At 61.4% G+C, this 24,189-nt stretch overlaps 1 protein-coding gene and 1 long non-coding RNA gene across 3 annotated transcripts; both read right to left on the minus strand.

Moving 5' to 3' along the window:
• Positions 1-1,484: 1,484 nt before the first annotated feature.
• NEURL4 (neuralized E3 ubiquitin protein ligase 4) lies at positions 1,485-22,205 on the minus strand. Its single transcript, XM_050305852.1, has 30 exons — positions 21,944-22,205; positions 20,501-20,945; positions 19,974-20,033; positions 18,929-19,092; positions 18,108-18,219; positions 17,588-17,676; positions 16,972-17,044; positions 15,944-16,229; positions 15,584-15,765; positions 14,935-15,020; positions 14,532-14,694; positions 13,826-14,027; positions 12,951-13,027; positions 12,622-12,700; positions 12,100-12,269; positions 11,708-11,836; positions 11,025-11,170; positions 9,924-10,139; positions 9,592-9,690; positions 8,813-9,010; positions 8,288-8,425; positions 7,167-7,325; positions 6,564-6,743; positions 6,331-6,421; positions 5,575-5,673; positions 4,915-5,046; positions 4,496-4,505; positions 4,208-4,310; positions 3,233-3,396; positions 1,485-2,774 (listed from the first exon to the last, which is right to left on the minus strand). The coding sequence occupies exons 1-30, from the start codon at positions 22,181-22,183 to the stop codon at positions 2,564-2,566; spliced, it is 4,503 nt and encodes a 1,500-aa protein (XP_050161809.1). The 5' UTR covers positions 22,184-22,205; the 3' UTR covers positions 1,485-2,563.
• Positions 22,206-22,561: 356 nt separating this feature from the next.
• Positions 22,562-23,935, minus strand: LOC126634942 (uncharacterized). 2 transcript variants are annotated; one of them, XR_007627471.1, is made up of 4 exons: positions 23,893-23,935; positions 22,952-23,082; positions 22,765-22,853; positions 22,562-22,684 (listed from the first exon to the last, which is right to left on the minus strand). It is a non-coding gene; the product is annotated as an uncharacterized LOC126634942 (long non-coding RNA). The 2 variants fall into 2 exon arrangements; XR_007627470.1 differs by lacking the exon at positions 23,893-23,935 and having other exon boundaries at positions 22,952-23,099.
• Positions 23,936-24,189: the final 254 nt, after the last annotated feature.

Genomic DNA, 24,189 nt, shown 5'->3' on the forward strand with positions numbered 1-24,189 from the left:
GGAGCGAGGCTGACCCGCCCACAGAGCCGGGAGCGAGGCTGAGCCGCGCCCACAGAGCCGGGAGCGAGGCTGAACCGCCCACAGAGCCGGGAGCGAGGCTGAACCGCGCCCACAGAGCCGGGAGCGAGGCTGAGCCCCGCCCACAGAGCCGGGAACGAGGCTGAGCCGCGCCCACAGAGCCGGGAACGAGGCTGAACCGCCCACAGAGCCGGGAACGAGGCTGAACCGCGCCCACAGAGCCAGGAGCGAGGCTGAACCGCCCACAGAGCCGGGAGCGAGGCTGAACCGCCCACAGAGCCGGGAACGAGGCTGAACCGCCCACAGAGCCGGGAGCGAGGCTGAACCGCGCCCACACTGCCAGGAACGAGGCTGAACCGCCCACAGAGCCGGGAACGAGGCTGAACCGCGCCCACACTGCCAGGAACGAGGCTGAACCGCGCCCACAGAGCCGGGAACGAGGCTGAACCGCGCCCACACTGCCAGGAACGAGGCTGAACCACGCCCACAGAGCCGGGAGCGAGGCTGAACCGCCCACACTGCCAGGAACGAGGCTGAACCGCGCCCCCCGAGGCGGGAGCGAGGCTGAACCGCGCCCACAGAGCCGGGAGCGAGGCTGAACCGCGCCCACAGAGCCGGGAGCGAGGCTGAACCGCGCCCACAGAGCCGGGAACGAGGCTGAACCGCCCACAGAGCCAGGAACGAGGCTGAACCGCGCCCACAGAGCCGGGAACGAGGCTGAACCGCGCCCACAGAGCCAGGAACGAGGCTGAACCGCGCCCACAGAGCCGGGAACGAGGCTGAACCGCGCCCAGCGAGCGGCTTGTGAGATGAAACCACGCCCCCCGAGGCGGAAACGAGGCCAAACCGCGCCCATCCCGCACCGTGAGGCGAGGCCGCGCCCTAAAGGCGGGAGCGAGGCCCAACCGTGCCCAGCACGGGTGCCGTGAGGCGAGGCCACTCCCGCGGAAAGCGAGGGAAAAGTCAAGCCGCGCCCCCCTGGAAGTGAGGGGAAGCCACGCTCTTTTAGTGCCGTGCGCAGATGCGGGGTCTAAGGTCACGCCCTCCGCGGTGAGACCACGCCTCCTTTCAGTCTGGCCACGCCCCCAAGGACCCTTTCCTCAACCCCCCCTTGACCCCCCTCTCCTCCTAAGGTCTCAATTCGGCCCCTCCCTCATCCCAGGGACCCCCAATTTTCCCTTCCCCCGATCCCCAACCCCATATTGCGAGTCTCATTCTGCCCCTCCCCCACCCAAAGACCCCCTTCCACCCCAAACCCACCCTTCCCACACACACCACTCGTAGTTTCTCTCTCACGATTTTTATAACCGGAGGGGGGGGGGGAAAGAAGGGGGAGAGGCGGGACCATGGGAACCCCCCTGGCCCCTCCCCCTCTCCCCCAGCAGCAGCTTTAAATAAAAATTCCTTTTTTTAACATAAAAAACCCCACAAACCTCCCAACCTCCCCCCGACCCTTTCTCCCCAAAAAGTCCCCCCCCCTTCTCCCCCCGCGGATTCACATTTGGGGCAATAAATAAATGGGGAGGGAGGGAGGAGGGGCAGGGGGTGTGCAGTGTGAGGGGGGGGCAAGTGCTGTGACACCCCTCCCCCGAAATTGGGGTGAAATCACCCACAAAAATGGGCTCAGGGCCCCCCAGTTTTGGGTCAGAGACCCCCCAAAATTGGAGTCAGAGTCCTCCCCAAAACTGAGGTGCAAGCCCATAAAATGGGGTCAGAGATCCCCCCCAAAAATGGGTTCTGAGACCGCCCCAAAATTGAGGTCAAAGACCCCCCCAAAATTGGGTTGAAACCCCCTGAAATGGGGTCAAAGACCCCCAAAATGGACTCAGGGACCCCCAAAAATTGAGGTCGCAGACACCCCTCCCTTCAAAACTGAGATGAAACCCCCTGAAATGGGGTCAGAGACCCCTCCCAAAATTAGGCTGAACCTCCCAGAAAAATGAGCTCAGGGACCCCCCCCAAAAATGAGGTGAAATACCTCCAAAATTGGTGTGAAACCCCCAAAATTTGGGTCAGAGACCTGCAGGAGGGAGATCCCCATCCCTCTGAGGAGGTCTTATTTTGGAGGTATTTCCCAATTCTGTGGGGGTTTCCTATCCCTGGGGGGGGGGTCCCCATTCCTAGGGGGTCCCAATCTTGGGGGTTCCCATTGTTCCCATTTGGCGGGGGGTGGTGTGATCCAACTTTTTGGGGTGGAGTGTGTCCCAATTTTTGGGGGGCTGTTCCCCATTCCCCCATTTTGGTGAGGTTACCAACTTTTTTGGGGGGGACTCCCACCTCCAGGGGGGGTGTCCCCCAGGTCCAGAGTTCCCATTCCTTGGTTTGGGGGGGGGGTGTCCCCCTTATTCCCCTCCAGGGGGCCCCCCAATTCCTGATGGGGGTTCCCCAGTTTGGGGGGGTCCCAACTTTTAGGATGAGTGTTCTCCACTTTAGGGGGGGCATCTCCAATCCAGGGGGGTCCTCTTTACCCCCCTTCCCTCCAAGGGGTCCCCTAATTCCCGGGGGTGATGAGTTCCCCCCTGATTTTGGGGAGCCCCCCCAGCCCTCAGTCGACGCGGACGAGCAGCCCGGCCAGGACGGTGGCCCCAGGCTCCTTGGTGACCCACTCGAGCTGGGTGGGGTCCAGCCCCTCGGGGGGGTCCAGGGATGGGGGGGGGCGCAGGGAAGGGGGGCCAGCCCGGAACGACCCCGGACGAACCCAAACCTCGAAGGCCACCTGAGCCCCCCGGGCACGGGGCCAGCCCGGCTCCCGGAACCTGGGGAGGGGGAAATGGAGTTAGACCCCCCGCCAGACCCCTGACTCCCCTAAACCCACCCAGAGCTCCACAACCCTCCTCCAAGCCACCCCGGCTCCTGGAACCTGGAGAGGGGGGACACAGGGTCAGAAGACCACCCCAGACACCTCTGACCCTCCCAACACCCCAGAGCCCCCCAAAAACCCCCCTGGACACTCCCACAGCCACCCTGGCTTCCAGAACCTGGGGAGGGGTTAGGAGACCACCCAGAACCCCCCAGACCCCCTCAAGGCCCCCTAAACCCACCCAATCCTTCCAAACACACGAGGACACCCCCAACGCCCCTCAAATCCCCCAGTCCTTCCCAGGATCCCCCCAAATCTCTCTAGGGCCCCACCTCCCCACACACCCCCAGACATTCCCTCATTCCCAGAACCCCCCTAAAAAACCCCAGCCCTCCCCAGCCCCTCCCCACTCACTGGACCCTCTTGGCGAAGGGCTCCAGGGCGGCATAGCCCAGGGCTGGTGACAACACAAGGGGGGCAGGGCCCGAGGCAGGGCCCACGCCGGGGGCGGGGCCTGAGCGCGAGGTGGGCGGGGCCAGGGGCTCTGCCTTGGGGGGCACTGAGGAGGGACCAGGGACCTGGAGGAAGGACCAGAGAGGGGGGGCATGGTTAGAGGAAAGGGGGCCTCCAAGGGGTGGGGTCAGGGAGGGTGTGGTCAGAGGGGAAGGTGCCTTGGAAGGGTGTGGCCTCACAGGGCGTGGTCAGAGGGAGCAGAGGGGCATCACTGGGTGTGGTCAGTGGGGTGGGGGTTCAGATGGGTGTGGTCAGAGGGGGCAGGGCCATGTAGGGTGGTCGTCAGTGGGCATGACCAGATGGGGTAAAAGCCTCGGGTGTGGTGAGATGGAGCGTGGTCAAAAGGGGCGGTGTTAGAAGTGAGCAGGGCACCTGATGGCAGGTGTTCTCAGGTGGAGCATGGCCTTCAAGGGGTGTGTAGTCAGAGGGGACAGGGCCACAAAGAGCATGGCTGGAGAGGTGTGGCCAGAAGAGGTGTGGTTGTGGGAGTGGCTTGGGGGTCCCCCCGGGGTATGTGGGGTGAGGGAGGGAGAGTTGGGGGGTTGGTTCAGGGACCCCATCACCCCCTCCCCTTTTTTGGGGTTCTGCCCCCTTCCCGGGGCCACTCTGCCCCAAGCTGGGGGTGGTGGGTTGGGGGCTTTCAGGGGATGGATTTGGGGGTCTCCCAAGCTTTCCCCCTCCCTTTTTGGGGTCCCCCTCAGTTTTTGGGCTCCTCTCTCATATTTTGGGTTCTCCTTCCTCACCACCCGCCCCCCGCCCCTTCCTGTTCCACTCCCCCCCAGGATCACTTTGCCCTGGGACCCTGGGGTGCATTAGGAGGGTCCAGGGATGGACTTGGGGATCTTTATTTTTGCAGGGGTTCCCCCCACCTGGTACGAGCTCCCCCCGGTCGAGGCTGCGCCGAACGACCCCCGCGCTGGTGCCGTGATACGCCCGAGGCCACTTCTGCCATCCTCCCCCCTCCAGCCGTGGCTTTGGCCTGTGGGGGAACCCCAAAATCAGGGGCGGCTCTGACAGTCCCTTGAGCCCCCCAGACACCTCAAACCCACCCAGCATCCTCCAAAATTAGGGGAGAGGCTCCAGGACCCAACCAGGACACCCCCGGTAACAGAAACGCAGCCATGAAGCCCCAAAACTGGGGGGATGGGGGGCTCCAGGACCCACCCGAGACCACCTTTGGAAATACAAAACCACCCAAGAGCCCCCAAATCCCTCTTAAAACCCCCCAAACCTTCCTGAATGCCCCCAGGCCCCCCTAGGACCCCCTAAACCCATCCTGGACCCCCCAAACCCCCTTAGACCCCCCAAAACCTTTCTGGATCCCCCCAAGGCCCCCAGGATCCTCCCAACCCCCTCTTAGACCCCCTCAAACCACTCCTGCATCCCACCCTGCCCCCAAACCCTTCCCAGACCCCCTAAACCCCCCTTAGATACCTCAAGCAGCCACAGAACCCCCCAACCTCCCCTTAGAGCTCCTCAAACCCTTCCTGGACCTCCCCCCAGCCCTCTCAAACCCTCCTTAGACCCCTCCAACCCCCTTAGGCCCCCCCAAACCCCCAAACGCCACCCCCCTCTCCCCATACCGGAGGCTGAAGCGGCACCAACCCAAGGGCAGGGGGGGCTCTCGAGGATCACGGGAGTCACCCCCCCCCCACCCCGCTCACAGCCCTCACAGAAGCAGCGGCTGCGCAGGGCTCGGGGGGCAAAATACTCATCTGGGGGGAGAAAGTGGGGTCAGAGGGACCCCAAAATCACCCCCAGACACCAAAAACCTTCAGGGTGACCCAAGAAACCACCAGGAACCCCAAAAAAGCTCCCCAGAAAAATCCCAGGGATCCCCAAACCCCTCTGGGACCCCAAAACCCCCCAGGGAGCCCAGAAACCCCCCCCAGGGACCCCCCAAAAAAACAGGAGAGCCCCAGAAACCCAGGAGACCCCAAAAAAACCCAGGGGGGCCCCAAACCCCACCCAGGACCCACAAAAAAACAAGGGGACCCCAAAACCCCCCATGGATCTCAAAACCCTCAGGGAGCCCAAAACTCCCAGTGACACCAAAAAAGCCCCCAGGGACCCCCAAAATCCCCTCCCAGGAGGATCCCAGACACCCAGGGGTGCCCCCCCTATCCCGGGGACCCCTCATGCCCTTTCCCCAGGAACCCCCAATCCCCCCTCAAAGTCCCCCAGGGACCCCCAAACCGTCCCTGGGACCCCCCCAAACCCCCCCGGGGACCCCCAAATCCCACCAGGCAGCAGCAGCAGGTCCTTGAACCGGGCACAGAGAGCCTGGTAGGGGCAGGGCTGTGGGGGTGCGGGGGGGGCCCAGCACAGGCTCTCCTTCACCCCTGGGGGGACACAGGGGGGGGTCAGAGGTCTCTGAGATCCCCTCCCCCAAAAATTTGGGGGCTCCCTGACTACCAAACCACAAATTTGGGTGTCTCTGTCTCCACTAGCCCCCAAATCTGGGGGTCTCTGAGCCCCCGCTGGCCTCTCCTTCACCCCTCTAAAGGGGGTCAGAGGTCACTGAGAACTACCCCCAAAAAATTTGGCAGTCTCTGATTCTCCCGTACCCCAAATTTGTGAGTCTCTGACACCCCCAGCCCCAATTTTGGGTTTCCTGATCCCCTCATTCCCCAAATTTGGGGCTCCCTGATGCCCCCTTTCTCAAATTTGGGGGTCTCTGATCCCCCACACCCCAAATTTGGGGGTTTCTAACCCTTCCACCCTCAAATTTGGGGCTCCCAGCCCTACATCACCCCCCCAAATTCAGGGGTCTCACCTTCCCCCACCCCCACATTTGCGGGTCTCTGACACACCCACCACCCCAATTTGGAGTTGTCCCCCCCAGTTGATCTGACACTCCCTCCCCCTCCAATCTGGGGGTCTCTGACCCCTCCCCACCCCCAAATTTTTGGGTTTCTGATCCTCATACCCCAAATTTGAGGCTCCCAGCCCTTCCCACACACCTCCCAATTCGGGGGTCCTGCCCCTCCTCCACTCACCATCCACCACATCCGCCTTCTCCATGTCCCCCCGAGTCCGGGGGTCCCCGCTGGGCCCTCCCCCGTCCCCCCCCTCCGACACGATCGTCACCTGGGGGGGAAACAGACAAATTGGGGGGGGCCTAGGTGGGGCCTTGGGCCCTTCTGGGGAGATGTGCACCCCTTGAGAGGGTCCTGGGGCCCTTTTTGGGGGGTCTCCCCAATGGTGGGGGTGCCCCGGTGCCCCCCCTCACCTGCTGGCACTGCCCATAGAGGTCAAGCAGGACGTAGCAGGGGGTGGGGACCCCCCCAGCCACCACCCCCTGGTCGCGGCCATTGACGTAGAGGTGGAGCCGCCCCCCCAAATCCACCAACAGCCCCAGGCGGGTCCCGGCGGGGAGGGCTTCCAGGTTGGGCCCTGAGTGCTCCCGGATCTGGGGGGGGGAATATGAAGGGGAGTCACACTGAGGGACCCCTGGAGAGAACACCAGGAGAGGGGGACAAGGAGATGAGAAAAGAAGGGAGTGGGGGGAATGGGAGGGGGTGGGGAGGGATTTGGGGGTCCCAGGGATAGGTTGGGGGTCCTGAGGGGGTTTGGGGGGTCCTTCCTCTGCAGGATCCGGGATGGGATGGCGGGACTGGGGGAGTTTGGGGGGTTCAAGGATCTCTGGGGAGGGTTTGGGAGTCCCGGGGGGGGTTCAGGGCGTGGTTTTGGGGCTCACCCTGAGCCTCCTGGCATTGTGGAAGATCCCCCTCTTCTGCAGGATGCAGTATGCAGGTGGGGGGTTTGGGGGTCCCAGGTGGATGTTGGGGGTCCTGGGGGGTTCAGGGGGAATAGTTTGGGGGTCCCCACTGACCTTCCTGGCGTTGTGGAAGACCCCCCTCCTCTGCAGAATCCAGGCGGGGCGTTTGAGGCCGTGGGCACAGGCAGGGAGGGGGGAGCGCCCCGGGGGGGCCCCCGTGACCCCCAGAGCCAGTGAGGAGCTCCACTGCGGGTTCAGGGCGTCGATCTGCACCTGGGTGACATGTAGCGATGTCACAGCGATGTCATCGGCACCACAGTGACACCGACACCTATGATGATACCCACAGTGATGTCATCACACAGAAACACCTCCCCCAAATCGCACTCTCTCCCAAATCAGCTCCACTGGGAGCTCAGGATGTCAATCTGCACCTGAGGGACATCACAGTGACATCACTGCCACCCATGGTGATGTCATCAACACCTGCGGTGATGTCATCACACAAAAACATCCTTTAATCACAACTCCCCCCGAAATCAGCTCTAATGGGGGTCCAGGGGGTCGATCTGCAGCTGAGTGACGTCATAACCCCTGCAATGACGTCAGAGTAATGTCATCAACACCTGAAATAACATCATTGGTACCCACAGTGATGTCACGGACATACAAAGTGATGTCATCACATAGAGACCTCCCTATCACCCTTCCCATCACGAGCTCCACCGGGGCCTGCACCCAATGACATCATCAAAGCGCTGGGCCGCCACTGGTTGTCCACATACGACATCACCACCAACCTGTATGACATCAGCACGTTCCCCTATGATGTCATCGTGTTCCCCTACAACATCATCAAGTCCCCACGCCCCCAGTGACTGCTCCTGTATGACCTCACCAGCACCCTCTCCTCTCTATGACATCACCACGTCCCTGTGCCGCTATTGGTTGGTCCTGAGCGACGTCATGACATGCCCCTATGACATCACCATGTTCCCCTATGACCTCACCATGCTCCATTGTGACACCACCATGTTCGCTACGACATCACCCCATTTCCTATGACATCAATTTGTTTTCCCATGACATCTCTGTGCCCTTATGACATCACCACATTCCCCATGACATCATCACATTTGCTATGGCATCACCATGTTCCATATGACATCACCCCATCCCCTATAATGTCACCCTGTTCCCCTGTGACGTCACGGGGTGTGGGGGTGGGGGATTACCTGGAAGAGGCGGCCGGGAGGGAGGGGCTGCCCCACGACCACCAGCCCCTGGTTGTAGCTGGAGACCCTCGAGGCTGTTCGGTTGCCATTGGACAGCAGGATGTTCTTCCCGTGGCACCCCAGGAACGTGGGAGGGCCCTGGGGGTCACACGGGGGGTCACAGGGAGGGAGGGGCAGCAGGATGTTCTTCCCATGGCACCCCAGGAATGTGGGGGGGGCCATGGCAGGATACATGGAGGGTCACAGGGTCCTCTCACTGCCCTCCCAGTACCTCCAAACTGCCCCCAATCCCCTCCCACTCCCCTCGCAGTCTCTCCCAGTTTGTCCGGGTCCCCCTCAGTCCTCTCCCAATTCTCCCCCAGTCCCCTCTCAGTGCCTCCCACTCCCCACCAGTCCCCCCCATTTCCCCCTCAGTCCCTCCCAATCCCTCCCAGTCTCACCCAGTTCCCCTCCCAGTCCCTCCCAGTGCCCCCCCCAGTCCCCTCTATTCCCCTTCCAGTTCCTCCCAGTACCCCCCAGTCTCACCCAGTCCCCTCCTGCCCCGTCCCCGCCGGGAGGAGGAGGGCGTTGGTGGCGCAGGTGGGGGAGGGGCTGTGCGTGGGAGAGGGGCTGTGGGAGGGGCCTGGCTCGGCCCCACCCCCCCCACTGACGATGGACACGGCGGTGGCGCGGCCATACAGGTCCAGGGCCACGAGGCGTTCTGGGGGACAGTGACGTCATGGGGAGGTGATGTCACAGGGTGGGGGGTGGGGGTGATGTAAGGGGGTGTGTGTCATGTCAGAGAGAGAGGTGTGACATCACAGCAAAGCTCCGCCCCCACCCCGGTCCAGGGCCATGAAGGTGTTCTGGGGGGAAAGTGATTTTAGAGGGGCGTTGTGTATGTGATGTCACTGGGGGGATGTGACATCACGGGACAAGTGTGATGCCATAGAGAAAGATTTGATGTCATAAAAGAGGTACAATATTACAGGAAACAATGTGATGCCACAGAGGAGACTGCGATGTCACACGGGAACCATGATGTTACAGGGAGGACGTGATTTCACAAGGGAGGTGTGATGTCACAGAGGAGCAGTGATGTCACAGGAGAGGTGTGATGCCACAAGATAACTGTGATGTCACAAGGGATCAGTGACATCGTAAAAGAAGTGTGACATCATAAGGAAGGCTGTGATGTCACAGGAGAGGATGTAAAGGCTAGGGCTGTTTTGGGGTCATGGCCAGGGTTGCTGGGGGAGCTGTCCAGGGGTGTGATCAGGGTTTGTCCAAGGGGGTGTCTAGGGTGTGGTTGGGGGGGGCGGTACCTTGGCCACACCCGTGGCTGCGGGTCCCATGTCCTGCCCGTCCACTACAAGGTGCATCGAGTCGTCGGCCCCACGCCGGATCCCCAGGCGGTTCCCAACCTGAGGTACCCAAAAATCACCCCACATCACCCCAAAATGACCCCCAAATCACCTGGAAACCATTCCTAGGCGGCTCCCAACCTGGGACACCCCAAAATCATCCAAAACCCTCTCCTAAACCCCCTAGGATGCTCCTGAGATCTCCAAAATCCCCCTCAGGAACCTCCTTGAGCCCCCCAAACGCCTCCAGGGACCCCCCAAGCCCTCCCCCAAGCCCCCCTGTCCCCCCTCACCGCCAGCCTGTCGAGGGAGACACCGTAGTTGTGGCGAGTGGGGGTCCCGTTCCTCCGCACCTCAGCCCCTGAGACCACCCACGTGGGGGGCGTGGGAAGGTCGAGCAGCGTCGGGGGCAGGGCGGGGGGGCCAGGGGGACCCTGCCCGGGGGGCAGCGCCGTCAGCCCCAGGCGCACTGAGCCCGCCCAGCGCTCGTCCAGTGCCTCGATCCGCACCTGGGACCCACAAGGAAAGATGGGCGGCGATTAGATGGGCGCGGATCAAGTAGGAGGGGATTAGTTGGGTGGGGCTTAAGGGAGCAAGGATTAGGCAGGTGAGGATTAGAGGGGAGGGGATTAGAGGGAAGGGATTTAAGTAGATGGAGTTTAGCTAGGCAGGGATTAGATAAATGGGGCTTGAGTGGGGATTAGAGAGACAGGGTTTAGACAAGTGAGGCTTAGATGGCAGGGATTTAGAAGGGAGTGGCTTAGGTGAGGCTTACAGGGGCAGGGATCAGATGGACAGGATTTAGACAGGAAGGGCTTGGATAGGTGGAGCTTAGATAGGTGGGGGTTGGAGAGAGAGGCTGAGATAGGCAGGGTTTAGGCAGATGGGGATAGATAAACGGGGCTTGGAGAAGCAGGGCTTAAATAGGTGGGGATTAGAGAGGTGGTATTTAGATAGGTGGCGCTTAGGTGGGGTTTAGAGGGGAGTGACTTGGATAACTGCAGCTTAGATAGGCAGAGATTAGAGGAGCGTGGCTTAGAGCAGAGAGGCTTAGACAAACAGGCCTCGGGGCAGATCTTAAATGGAGATTAGAGGTTTGAGGATTACAGGGGTGGGGCTTGGATAAGTGAATCTTAAGGGGTGGGGCACGGCAGGGCTCCGCCCACCACAGGCGAGGTGGGGGATCACCTGGAGAGTGGGTTGGAGCTGTGTACCCCCTTGCAGATGGTGGGGTTTCCCTTGACCCCTCCCTGATGATCCTACTCCCATGTGGGCATGTCCCTCCCTTAACCCCACTCCCGTGTGGGCGTATCCAACCCCACCACACCCCCTTCTCTTAAAGAGACAGCGCCCCCTAATTCCAAACTTCCAGAGCCCCTGTGAGCCCCACCCACCTCGAAGAGCTCTCCGGGGCGCAGGTGGGAGCGGGAGAAGACGAGTCCGTGGCAGTAGCCGGCCACACGCGCGGCCCCCAGGCCCTCAGCCCCCAGAGCCACGTTCTGCCCGCAGCGCCCGTGGAAGCGCTGGCATGGCCCAGGGGCTGTGGGGAAAGAGGGGTTATGGGACCCCCACCCCTTCCCTGTCACCCCCCATGGGCTGGCACGGCCCGGGGGCTGCAGGTGGAGGGGTTCATGGGACCCCCACCCACCTCCCCCCAGAGCACAGATTCCCCCTGGGACCCCTGGCACGGCCGGGGGCTGTGGGAGGATGGGAAATGGGTTATGGAACCTCCACCCCTTCCTGTCAACCTTCCAAGGGCTGTGGGACCTCTGGCACGGCCCGGAGACTGTGGGGGGATGAGGGGGCAGGGGGAGGGTTTATGGGATCCCCACACACTTACCCCCAGAGCACAGACTCCCCGGAATTGCTGGTGAGGGCAGGGATTGCAGGGTAAGGGGTGTGGTCATGGGAAAGGGGGTGTGGCCAGGGGCAGCACCTCCCAGTGACCCCCAGTTCCTCCCAGTGCCCTCCAGCACCTCCCAGTGCCCTCCCAGTCCCTCCCAGTGCCCCCCCAGTGTTTTCCAGTGCCTCCCCAGTCCCTCCCACCGCCATCCCAGTCGCCCCCTGCTGTGCCCACCTGGCGAGGGGGGCGGACAGGCCTTCTCTGGGGGGGCTCCAGGGGCCAGGCTGTTGTCAGCCGGGCCGGTGGCCCCAGTGAGGGACACCTGGACACACTGACCATAGAGATCCACCACGGCATACACCTCTGGAGACAGGGACAGTGTCACCTGTGTCACCTCAGTGTCACCTGGACACACTGACCACAGAGATTCACCATGGCATAAACCTCCGGGTCACCTCAGTGTCACCTGCGTCACCTGAGTGTCACCTCAGTGTCACCTGGACACCTGGGTAGGCACCATTGACGAAGTACCACAGGTCTCCCTGTCCCCGTGTCCCCATGTTCCTGTATCCCCTCAATGTCCTGGGTGTCCCCAATATCCCTGGGTGTTCCTGGTGTTCCCATACCTGGTGGCAGCCCCGAGCAGGCCACGCCCTGGTCAGCCCCATCGATGAAGTACCGCAGGTCCCCCGTCCCCGTGCGCATCATCCCGATCCGGGCGCCCGTTCCCAGCGCGTCCAGGTCGCAGCCGTAGTTATTCCGCATCGTGTTCCCATCCTGCATGATGGCAGTGCCACTGCAGGGACACAGGGACATCACTGGGGACACTGCCACAATTGCAGTTGGGGATATCAGTGGGGACATGGCCATGATGGCAGTGCTACTGCAGAGACATCAGTGGGGACACTGGGGACATTGTGGGGACATTGGGAACACAGCCACAATGGCAGTGCCACTGTGGGAACAGGGGGGGCACTGACATGGGGACATTGCCATGGGGACACTGGGGACATGGGTGTCCCCCAGGTGACCCCGTGGGGACACCGGTAACCCCCACATTCCACAGGTGACCCCACAGGGACACTGTTGATCCCCCAAGTGACCCCGTGGGGACATGGGTGACCCCCAGGTGACCCAGATGTCCCCACCTGAGCATCCAGGTGTCGTAGTCGATGTCTGTCATGGTGTTGGGGAACTCCAGGTCCTCGGGGCGGATGGCGGTGACACCTGCGGGGACATGCGGGGGGACAGGTGACACCTTGTCTCTGTCCTCATGACCTCATATCCCCCCCACTGTCTCTTCATATCCCCCCCATTGTCCCCAATGTCCCCATGTCCCTGTTTCCCCCTTTGTCCCGATATCCCCAACGTCCCCAATGTCCCCCTCAGTGTTCCCAATGCCCCCCCAGTGTCCCCATGTCCCCCAGTGTTTTCAATGCCCCCTCAGTGTCCCTATGTCCCGCCAGTGTCCCCTCACCAGCCTCGATGGACCCCGACCAGCGATCCACCATCTTCTGGATGACGATCTCAAACAGCTCCCCGTCCCTGAGCGCCCTGGGACCCCAAAAACAGGGGGTTACCCAAAAGTAGGGATACCCCAAACCGACGGGGACACCCCCCACAGCTCCTCGTCCCTGAGGGCCCTAGGACTTCAAAAACACGGGGGTCATCCCAAAATAGTGACAAATCAAAATAGGGACCCCCCCCCCCCTCCACAGCTCCCTGTCCCTGGGACCCCAAAAACGGGCAGATCATCCCAAAAACATGAACACTCCCCCACCCACAGCTCCCCTTCCCTGAGCACCCTGAAACCCCAAAAACGGGGAGTCACCCCAAAATAGCTACACCACAAAATAGGGACACCAACACACACAGCTCCCTGTCCCTGGGACCCCAAAAATGGGGGGATTACCCCAAAAACAGGGACAGCTCGAATTAGGGATATCCCCTCACCCACAACTCCCTGTCTCTGAGATCCCAAAACCAGGGAGGGCACCCCAAAACCAGGGAGTCACCCCAAACCCAGGAGGCCCCAAGTGACCCTGAAAACCTCTGGGGACCCCCTCTGGGAGGTGGCAGCAGATTTTGTGCCGAATTTGGGGATTTTGGGGCTACAGGGATGTTTTTTTGGGTGAATTTGGGGGTTCTGGGGTGCACTTGGGGTTTTTGGAGCAGATTTGGGGTTTTGGGGGTGGCACCTGTTGGAGATGCTGATGGCATCATTGGACTTGGGAGTGGCAGTTCTGCCTCGGGGGGCTTTATGATGATTTTGGGCTGGGTCTGGGTGTAATTTTGGGTTTTTTGTGTGGATTTGGGGTTTTTGGGTCGGGTTTTGGGTTTTTGGGGCTGTACCTGTTGGAGATGACGATGGCATCGTTGAACTCCGACCTGCAGTTCTGCCTCAGGGCGGTCCTGCCGCCGTTGGTGATGACGGCATTGGCGCCGTGCAGGCGATGGAACCGGAGATCGCTCGGGGACCCCCCCGGGGAGGAGCCCTCAGGGGACTCCCCTGGGCTGTCACCGTCTGAGCCCTCCCCCGACAGCGGCGGCACCTCTGGGGGCACACGAGGGGCATGTGAGACCCACATCCGGATGCCACACCTGGCCTGGAGACCCCCAGACCCAGCCCACCCCCCCCAAACCCTGAGCCCCTAGACCCAGCCTGGACCAGCCTGGAGCCCCTAAACCCAGCCCTGAGCCCCCAGACCTGGCCTGGAGCCCCCTGATCCAGTGTCACCACCAAGCCTAGTGTCCCCAGCGACCCTGATGTCCCCAAGATCTCCAGTGTCCCAATGTCCCCAACATCCCCATCACCCCCAACGTCCCCGATGTCCCCCCTGTGTCCCCAACACTCCCAATGTCCCCATCATGCCCAGTGTTCCCCCAATGTCCCCAACCCATCCAATGTCCTCAATGTCTCCAATGTCCCCAACATCCACAATGTCCCCATGTCCCACCTCCCTCATCCACGATGGTGGCCTGGGCTGCCTGCCCGTACAGAGCCAACGCCCCCAACATCCCCAATGTCCCTAATGTCCCCAACGTCCCCGTGTCCCACCTCCCTCGTCCACGATGGTGGCCTGTGCTGCCTGCCCGTACAGGTCGACCACGGCGTAGACGTTGGGGGGGACGTTCCAGGCCGCGGGGCCTTGGGGGGCCCCGTTGACGAAGAAGTGCAGGGTCCCGTCGTCCCTGCGCACCACGCCCACCGTGTCCCCCGCCTGAGGGGACAGTGTCACCAGGGGCAGGGCCATCACAACCCACTGTGCCCCCAGGAGAGCCTCAGGGGTGTCCCCACAGCCCCCACCATGTCACCCGCCTGAGGGGACAGTGTCACCAGGGGCAGGGCCACCATGGCCCTCCCCCTGTCCCCTCCCCCCTATGTGGTGTCCCCATGTCTCCATTGTGTCCCTATATCCTCCCGTGTCCTCATGTTCCGCCAGGGGGTGTGGGGGTCCCACCTTGAGTCGGTCCAGGTTGTGTCCGTACTCGTCCAGGACGGTGGTGCCGTTGTGCATCACCCCATTCCCCGTCATCATCCACGTGCCTGGGGACACAAGGGACAGTGGGATGGGAGGTGGCACCTCAGGGACATGGGGACACAGGGGACAGCGGGGACATAGGCCGGCACCTCGGGGCATGTGGGGACATGGGGATGGCACCACGGGGACATGGGGACATGGGGTGCCACCTGGAGGATGTGGGGACATGGGGATGGAACCTCAGGGACATTGGGGACACAGGGTGCCACCTCAAGGATGTCACCTCAGAGACACAGGGATGTCACTGTGGGGATGTGAGGTGGTACCTCAGGGATGTGGCAACTGGGGATGTCACCTTGAGAACATGGGGTGGCACCAAAGCAATGTCACGTCAGGGACAAGGGGATGGCATCTCAAGTACGTGGGGATGTGACCCCAGGGGTGTCACCACAGGGATGTCACCACAGGGATATTGGTCATAGCGGGGGCAGCTGCAGGGGGGTGGGGTAGGGATGGTGACACTGTGGCTGACATCGGTGACTCACCTGAGTGCACGTTGGTCACAATGGGGTGAGAATGGTGACCCCATGGTGACAATGTGATGACACTAGTGACCGTGGGGACTCACCTGAGCGCAGGTTGGTCATGGTGGAGGGCAGCTGCAGGTAGGCCGGGTTGTGGGTGGTCACCCCGATCTCGATGGACCCTGCCCACTTGTCCACCATCTTGTCAATGCGCACCTGGAACAGCTCGTTGTCCCTCAGGGCCCGAGCGCTCAGCACGACCCCGTGGTTGAAGTCATCGGTGGCACTGGGGACAAGGACACTGTCACCTCATATGAGCACACCACAGGGACAGGGACACCACATTGTTCCTCAGAGCCCGAGCACTCAGCACGACCCCATGACTGAAATCATCAGTGGTCCTTGTTGACCGTAATCACCCCAATGACCCCATAATGTCCCCACATCCCCCTGTGGTCACTCACTGTGGCCGCAGTGCCGTCCGGCCCTCGTTGACCACGGCTGCCTTCTGACCACAGTTGGGGTGGAAGAGCAGGCGTGGGGCCGGGGGTGCGCAGGGGCGCGGGGGTGGGTGGGCGGCGCCGGGGGGCCGTCGGGGGGTCCCCTCAGGGGACAGGGCACGCAGGATGGCGTTGTTGCGGCGCAGGCGGTCGCTGTGGTTGTGGTTGTGCACGATGGTCACCTTGACGGCCATCCCGTACAGGTCCACCACCCCATACACCACCTGCGGGGTCAGCGTCGTGGCCACTCCTGGGGACATGGGGACATGGACTCACCGTGGGGCATGGGGACACAGGGAGAGCATGGGGACAGCCTAGGGACAGCCTGGGGACATGCCGGGGGCCAAAAGGTCATGGAGAGTCAATGTTGGGGACACTCCACAGAAGTGGACAATCTCAAGAGCTGTTTTGGGGTCACTCAGGCCCACCGGGGCTCAACATTGGGTTCCCCTTTCAGGTTCCCCGTTTTGGAATCACCACTTTAGGGTCCCTGTTTTGGGGTGCAGATTTTGCAATCCCCATTTTGGGGTGCAGATCTTGCAGTCTCCATTTCAAGATTCCCATTTCCAAGTCCCTGTTTTGGGGTCCCCTTTTGGGGTGGAGTTTTGGGGTGCCCCTTCTGTGATCCCTGTTTTGGGGTCCCTGTTTCAGAGTCCCCATTTCCAGATCCCCATTTTGGGATGCAGTTTTGTGGTCCCTGTTTTGGGCTCCCCATTTTGGGGTCCCCCTTTTGGAGTCCTCATTTTAGGGTGGCCATTTTGGGGCGCAGTTTTAAGTTCCCTGTTTTGTGATCCCTGTTTTTGGGTCCCCATTTTGGTGTGCAAATTTTTGGGGTCCCTACTTCGGGATAAAGTTTTAAGTTCCCTGTTTAGGGGTCCCCATTTTGAGGTCCCCATTTTGGGGTCCCTGTTTGGGGTGCAAGTTTCAGGGGGCAGGTTTTGGGGTCCCCATTTTGTGGTGCAGATTTTGGAGTCGCTGTTTTTGGGTCCCACCTTGGTCGACGCCATTGATATAGAAGTGCAGAGCGTTGTTGGCCTTCCTGGTGAGCCCAATGTGATCCCCCTCCTGGGGGAGCAAAAACGGGGTCACTGGGATCCCCCAAACCAGGGGGACTCCCCCAAAACTGGGGGGACCCCCCAAAACCCGCTGGGGGGTCCTGAAGGAGGCAGGGATGGGTTGGAGACCCCCCAAAATGTCTCTAGAACACAGTGGGGACATTCATGGGGGAATTTGGTAGGGTGCCCTCAGAATATGGGGGTTCTGTGGGGGGTTGAGGGGCAGAAAGGAGGGACTTGGGGACTACCTCAAAATTTGGGGCATCCTGGGGGTCTCCAATAAGGGGAGTTTAGGGGGGTGCCCCCAAAATTTGATGAGTTCTTGGGGAAACATTGGGAGAGTTCCCTGAATTCTGGACTGCGGGAAATTCGAGAGGGGTCCCCCGGTCTTGGGGTGGCTCAGGAGACTTTTAGGAGGTCCAAAAAGGGGAAATTTGGGGTGCGGGAATCTCTCCATTTTATGCATCACAAGGAGGTTTGGGGGGGGAGAAATCCCTGAATTTTGGGGAGGTCTCTGAATTCTGAGGGGGCTGAGGGGGATCAGGGGAGTCACCTGCAGCTCATCCAGGCTGAACTCGCAGTATTCCCGGCGTGTCCCTTTGCCGTTGGTGAGGATCCCGCAGCCGCTCATCATGATGGTCCCTGGTGGAGGGAAGAGTTGGGGGGCACCCCAAGTGTTGGGGCAGTCCCCCACCCCTAATTTGGGGGAGTTCAAGTGTCTGGGGACTGTTCTGTTCTAAGGAGATTTTGGGAGGCCCAACTCTGTTTTTGGAGGGTCTTGGAAACACTGAGGTTTCCAAACAGAGACATCCCCCTCGACCCTGGGGGGGTTTCCCCCGGATCCGGGGGGGTTACCCTGAGATTTTGGAGTTCCCTGAGGGGTCCCAGACATCCAGGGGTCCCCCCCAAACCCTTCATAGGGGGATATGGGGATCCCTAGGTCTATTTTGAGGGGGTCCTGAAAGCACCAATATTTCCAGCTAGAGACACTCCGAACTTAGGGTGGTTTCCCCTGGATTTGGGGCGTTCTCCCAGATCTGAGGGGGTCCCCACCGTGTTTCTGGGTGGCTCACCCGAGCGCAGGTTGGTCATGGTGGCCGGGTACTCAAGGCTGTTGGGGTTGTGGGCGGTGACTCCGATCTCGATGGACCCCGACCACTTGTCCACCAGTTTGTCGATGCGGATCTAGAGGGGCCAAGGGGGAAAAGAGGGGGTCAGGGACCCCCAAAATTCCACAGGAACAGCCCCAGGACCACAGACCACCCAGAACCCCTTTAAGACATCCCACGACCGCCAAAATGTCCTTCAAGAAACCCAAAACAACCCCCATGACCCCCAGAACCCAAACACCCTGTAGAACCCCTCTAACGTCCACCAGTTTGTCGATAAGGATCCAGGGGGTCCAAGGAGGAAAAGGAAGGGGTCAGAAACCCCTAAAATCCCACAGGAACACCCCATGACCACCCAGAACCCCTTTAACAGCTTCCAGGACCCCCATAACACCCACAGACCACCCCAGGACTCCTCTAATTACTCCAAACACCTCCCCGGCCCCCCCTAGACCCCCCCAAAACCCCACCTCAAACATCTCGCCATCCCTGAGGGACCTGTTGGTGAGGATATCACCCCTCAGAAAACCCCCAGGACCCACGTAACTTCTCCCAAACCCCTCCAGGACCGCTATAACACCCTCAGATACCCCCAAATGCCCCCAGGAGCCCTCTAACTCCCTCCCAACCCCTCCAGGACACACCCAGCGCACCCCCCCCAAACCCTGCCCTGAACATTTCCCTGTCCCTGAAGGGCCTGTTGGTGAGGACATCACCACCCAGAACCCTCCAAAACACCCCCCAAACCCCTCCAGGACCACCTGAGACCCCTCCCAGAGCCCCACCTCGAACATCTCCCCGTCCCTGAGGGGCCTGTTGGTGAGCACCACACCGTTGTTGAACTCATCCAGGGGCCGCCTGCGCTCGGCCGTTTTGTGCCCATTGCTGAGCTTGATGAGGGCCCCGCACTTCTCGTGGAACAGCAGAGCCTCATTGGTCAGCCCCGCGCCTGGGGGAGAGGTCAGTCAGGCCATGCCCACACTTGGGGACAGAGACCCCCAACAAATGGGACAAAACCTCCCTAAAAAACAATCGCTTGTATCTTCGTTACAGCAGGTGAAGCTCCACCCACTCCGGGTGGGACAAACCCCTTGGGTGGACAGGCCTTCAGGACTGGCCACAGCCCCTTTACAAATGGTCACGCCCACCCAAAAAAGGTGTCACAGACTCCCAGAAAGGAACAAATACACCCCACCCAAAACATCCATCCGTCCATTATGAAAACGGGTGCTTCGATAGGCCACATTCCTTGGGATAGGACATGCCCACTTTGGGAAAAGCCACACCCCTTATAAGTGCCATACCCCTCAAACTGGGTCACAGACCCCCAAAAAGGAGGCAGAGACCCCCTGCAAAAAAAGTGCCTGTATCTATTATAGGAGGCGAACTGCTCACTTTAGGCGGACAGACCCCTCAACTTACCGCACCCATTTTTGGAACAACCGCACCCCCAGAACTTCACGTATAGTCAAGGCACCACCCCCTCGAACAAGTCATACCCTTCTAACAAATCCCATTGGTCCACAGTGAAGAGGGGGCATAGCTCTGCCACCACGATGTCCCCACCCACCAGCAAGCCAGACCTCTGCAAAAAAGCTTCACTCACTGCATGACCACACCCACTGAAGACAAATCACACTCTCTCATGAACACACCCACCCACAAGTGGGAATGTGTCTGGAGAAGACCCCATCCCCACCCTAAACTCCACTCCTTTTGTGGGGCCCCATCCCCTTTTACCATAGACTACACCCCATCAGTCCCAAACCGTGCCCTCTCAGTCCCCGGCCTGTCCCTTTTGCCCCAGGCCGCGCCCACGGTATCACTTACTCCCTCCCGGTGGTTCGAGGCTGTCGGGGAACTTGTCCGGGCGGGGCTGGGGGCGAGCCGGGGGGCTGGGCTGGGGGACAGCACTGGGGAGGCACCAGGGAAACCAGTGACCCCACAGGAAACACCCTGAGACCCCTAGAGAGCCCCCAGACCCCCAGAGACATCAAAGACCCCTCCCCGATCCCCTAAAGACCACCCTCAACTCCCACCTACCCCAGGCTGCCCCAAATACCCCTGACCCTCTCCCCAATCCCAAATACCCCCTCGCCCCCTCCCTGCCCCCAAATACCCTCTTGACCCCCTCCCTGCCCCCCAAACTGCCCCCAAATACCCTCTTGACCCCTTCCCAAGTCCCCAAACACCTCCTCTACCCCTCCCTGCCCCCCAGACACCCCCTCAACCCCAGCCCCAGTCCCACACACACACACCCATCTCCCCCAACCTCTCCAATGATACCCCCATCACCCCCAAACCCCTTCCAAGCCCCCCAGTTACCCCTCCAAACCCCTGTCCTCCACCCCCCGTACCGGCCACCCCGTTGCTCTCTGTGGGCAGCAGCGGCGGCGGCTCCGGGGGCAGGAGGGTGGCTCCCCCTCCCAAAACCTCAGGCTGGGGGGCGGGGGGCATCGCCTCGGGGGGCACCACGGTCACCTGGGTGCACTTGCCGTAGAGATCCACGACCGCCCACACGCGAGGGGGGATCCCGGCGGCCGCCACCCCCCAGTCACGCCCGTTGACCCAGAGCCGCAGCTCCCCCCCCGCCGTGGCCTGCACGCCCACCCTGTCCCCCTCCCCCAGCGCGTCCAGGTCAGGCCCGAAGTCCTCGCGCAGGGAGCGGCCGTCGCGCAACACCGAGCAGCCCGAGACCACCCAGGAGCCCCCCCGCAGCCCCGTGGCGCTGCTGGGGAACTCCAGCTCGGCGGGGTCCAGGGCGGTCACCCCCACCTCGATGGAGCCGCTCCACGAGTTCACCTGGGGAGGAGGGGAGAGAAAAACAGGGGTTAAGGGGTCGTGAGGGGGATCCTGAGGGGGGTTTGGGGACTTATGGGGGTCCAGGGCTCCACCTCAATGGAGTCACTCCACAAGTTCAGCTGGGGGGAAAAAGGGGAAAAAACAGGGGTTAGAGGGCTCTGAGAGGGGGTTGGGGGGCCTGAGGGGATTAAAACAGCAGTTTAGGGGATTATGGAGGGGAAATGAGGAGTTTGTGGGGTCTTGGGGGGTCCTGTTGGGGGGCTTGAGAAAGTTTGGAGGTCCTGAGGGGGATAAAAGAGTGGTTATGGGGTTCCAGTCCCTCCCAGCACCCCCCAGGCCCCTCTCAGTCCATCTCAGTGCCTTCCAACCCCTCCTAGTTGTCTCCAGTCCCCCCCAGTGCCCCCATCCCAATATGACCCAGTGCCATCCAACCCCTCCCAGCCCCGCCAACCGACCCCACCCCCCTCCCAGTCCTTCCCAGTATCCCCTCTCCAATCTGCCCCAGTCTTTCCATCACCCCGTGTCCTTCCAGTCCCCTCCCACTATACCTCCCTAATCTGCCTCAGTCTTACCATCATCCCCAGTGTCCTCCCAGTCCATCCCAATCACCTCCCAGTATCCCCTCTCCAATCTACCTCAATCTTTCCATCACTCCTAGTGTCACCCCAGTCCATCGCAGTATCCCTTCCCTAATCTACACCAGTCCATCCCAGTCTCCCCCAGTCTATCCCAGTCCTCCCCAGTCCCTCCCAGTCCCCCTAATGCCTTCACAGCCCAGTCTCAGTCCTCTCCCAGTTCCCGCCAAGTCCATGCCAGTCTGTCCCAGTCCTCGCCACTCCCCTTCCAGTCCCTCCCAGTATCCCCTCCCCAATGTACCCCTGTGTCTTTCCATCACTCCCAGCGTCCTCCCAGTCCCTCCTGCTCTCCTCCACTCCCCTTCCAGTGCTCCCCAGTCCCTCTCAGTGCCCCCCACTCCCCTCCCCGCGCCCCCGGCCCACCTTCCTATCGATGCGGACGGTGAAGATGCGGCCGGGCCTGAGCGGCTCTCGGCTCAGCACCAGCCCGTGGTTGAACTCCTGCCCGGGCTGGGCCCGCGCGGCGCTGCGGCCGCCCTGCGACAGCGACACGAGCCTCCCGGTGCGGGGGTGCAGCTCCGGGGCGGGGGGGGGCGAGGCCGCCCCCGGGGGTCCCCCCGAGGGTTCCCCCGAGCCCCCGCCGGGCCCCGGCGGAGCCGCCATCGCTCCGCGCCCGCCGCCACCGCCGCCGCGCGACCTTTCGCGACGCCGCACGCTTTACGGCGGCGTGGCACGCACCCCAGTCGTTATATCCACCACCGGGGGATAACTCACCCGTTACCCCTCCCCCCTCCCCGCCCCTCCCGTCTCCTTCTACTCCGCAAATCACTCAAAGTAACCCCCCCGCGACCCTCACCCGCTTTGATCTTTTTTCCCTTCACCCCCCGCCCTTGCCCGTGTCCCTTCCGCGCTTTACGGCGGCGTGGCGGCGGCTCCCCGACACACCTCTTCCACACTTTACGGCAGTGTGACGCCCGCCCATCTGCGCCGTTTCCCTGCTTGACGGCAGCGCCTTGACGACGGTTGCCGTGGGAACGGGCCCTGCCTGGCAACGCACGCGGCAGAACTGGGGAGCTCAAAGCAAGGTCCCTGGAATGGATTCAGGCATTCCTGAGAGTATCAGAGGTGTAGCTGTCCGTCCTGGCCATGCAGCTCTGGAATGGACTGTAATTGGGTTATTAAAGTGGTGCTCCAATTGCAAAAGGAGTGTGGGATTGGAATTAAGGAATGAGTGGTGATGGTACCGTTGGCTGTTTTCTCTTGACTGGAATTGTGAGAGCTGCAGGAGTGCAAGGTGTGGGTTCCAGTCCCCACCGTTTGGTTTGCACATGCCCTGGTCAGACACAGGTACAGCATTCTCAGCCCTTAACACAAACGAGGGAGTGTCAGTTTGGCAGGGCTGGTACAAGGAGAACTCGTGCAGGCACCTACAGAGACAGCAGGAATGGGAGCGTGGTGTGGAGAAGAAAAATTGTAGGCTGTAGATGCCGAGAAATTTGTCCTTCCTTTGTCCTGTGCTCCGCATTTAGCAATGGGTCAGCTGCAGAAGTTTCCTGGGGAGCCTGGAAAACGATGCAGGGTCCGCTAAGAAAAGTGGGGCCAAAAGAGCAGGACCTACGTCTGGGAGTGTGGGAGAAACAAGGAAGAGAGCAATGCACGGGTCATGCTCTGTCTCCAGGAGGGAGGGCAGCAGGAAAGGCCATGGACTAAGACACCGAAGTGCTGTTCCCTAGGGAGGCCCTGCACAGCACTGAACTTTCTGCACTTGCTGTCCCTTTCCCAGCAGAGCCAAAGCGTCAGGTGCAGGTGCTGGGGACATGGAACTGGCAAGGACAAACTGGGAGGGCGTTTGCAAAGAAGGGGGTAGAAGGAACTCTTGACGTGCTTTCTTTGCTTGTTCATCCCACAGCATTGGCACGAGAGGAAATACCTCAGAGGGGCTTGCCTCCAACTAAGCTCTGAATATGTGCAGGAGGTTTCAGCGGGGAGAAAAGAGCAGTGGAAGAAAAGCACCCTAAACAGTAGCCAGTGGGGATCATCGGGTTTTGCAGCCAAGAAAAACAAGGACAGAGATGAGGGAATCGGGCTCCAGTTAATAATGATTTGATGGGTGTACGAATCATTCCCGGCTGTTTACAGTTCCCGCGCCTGGCGCCGACCCCGCCCCCGGCTCGCCCCGCCTCTGCCCGCGCCCCGAGTCAGGCGGCCGCCTGAGAGGCCAACCGCCGTTCTGTCCCCTCCCATGAGGGACAGGCTCACGAGTGGGCAGTGAGGATGACGAGGGGCGGGACAGCCTCAGGTTGTGACCAGGTCTACCCGTTGGACTCGATCACCAGGTCTATCTTTTAAATACAGACACCAGATCTACTTACCTAAAGGAGACCAAGTCTACCCTTTCGACAGAGACACCAGATCTACCGGCCCCTGAGGGAACGAGGGCGGGGCCGCGCGGAGGGGCCGGGCCGGGCTAGGCGGGCAGAGCGGGCGGGGCCATCCCCGTGCAGCCTGTCCTGCAGCCCCCCGGGGATGTCCCTGCAGCAGTGCAAGGGGTGCGGGGAGCGCAGCAGGTGCAGCGAGCTGGGGCGGGGCTGTGACCCGGGACAGTGTGGCTAATTCCCCAAAACCCGCATCCAAAACGAGCCCGAAACAACCCCAAAGCCCAGAGCCAA

The sequence above is a fragment of the Myiozetetes cayanensis genome, unplaced genomic scaffold (genome assembly GCF_022539395.1).
Source record: "Myiozetetes cayanensis isolate MyiCay16 unplaced genomic scaffold, myiCay2020 scf100, whole genome shotgun sequence".
Taxonomy (NCBI): Eukaryota; Metazoa; Chordata; class Aves; order Passeriformes; family Tyrannidae; genus Myiozetetes; species Myiozetetes cayanensis.

Coding starts and splice junctions, on each gene's coding strand:
- NEURL4 (XM_050305852.1), bottom strand. CDS start 22,183: ATGGCGGCTCCGCCGGGGCCCGGCGGGGGCTCGGGGGAACCCTCGGGG. Junction 17,677..18,107: donor CATGACCAACCTGCGCTCGG/GTGAGCCACCCA, acceptor TCCCTCCACCAG/GGACCATCATGATGAGCGGC. Junction 16,230..16,971: donor TATCAATGGCGTCGACCAAG/GTGGGACCCAAA, acceptor CCATGTCCCCAG/GAGTGGCCACGACGCTGACC.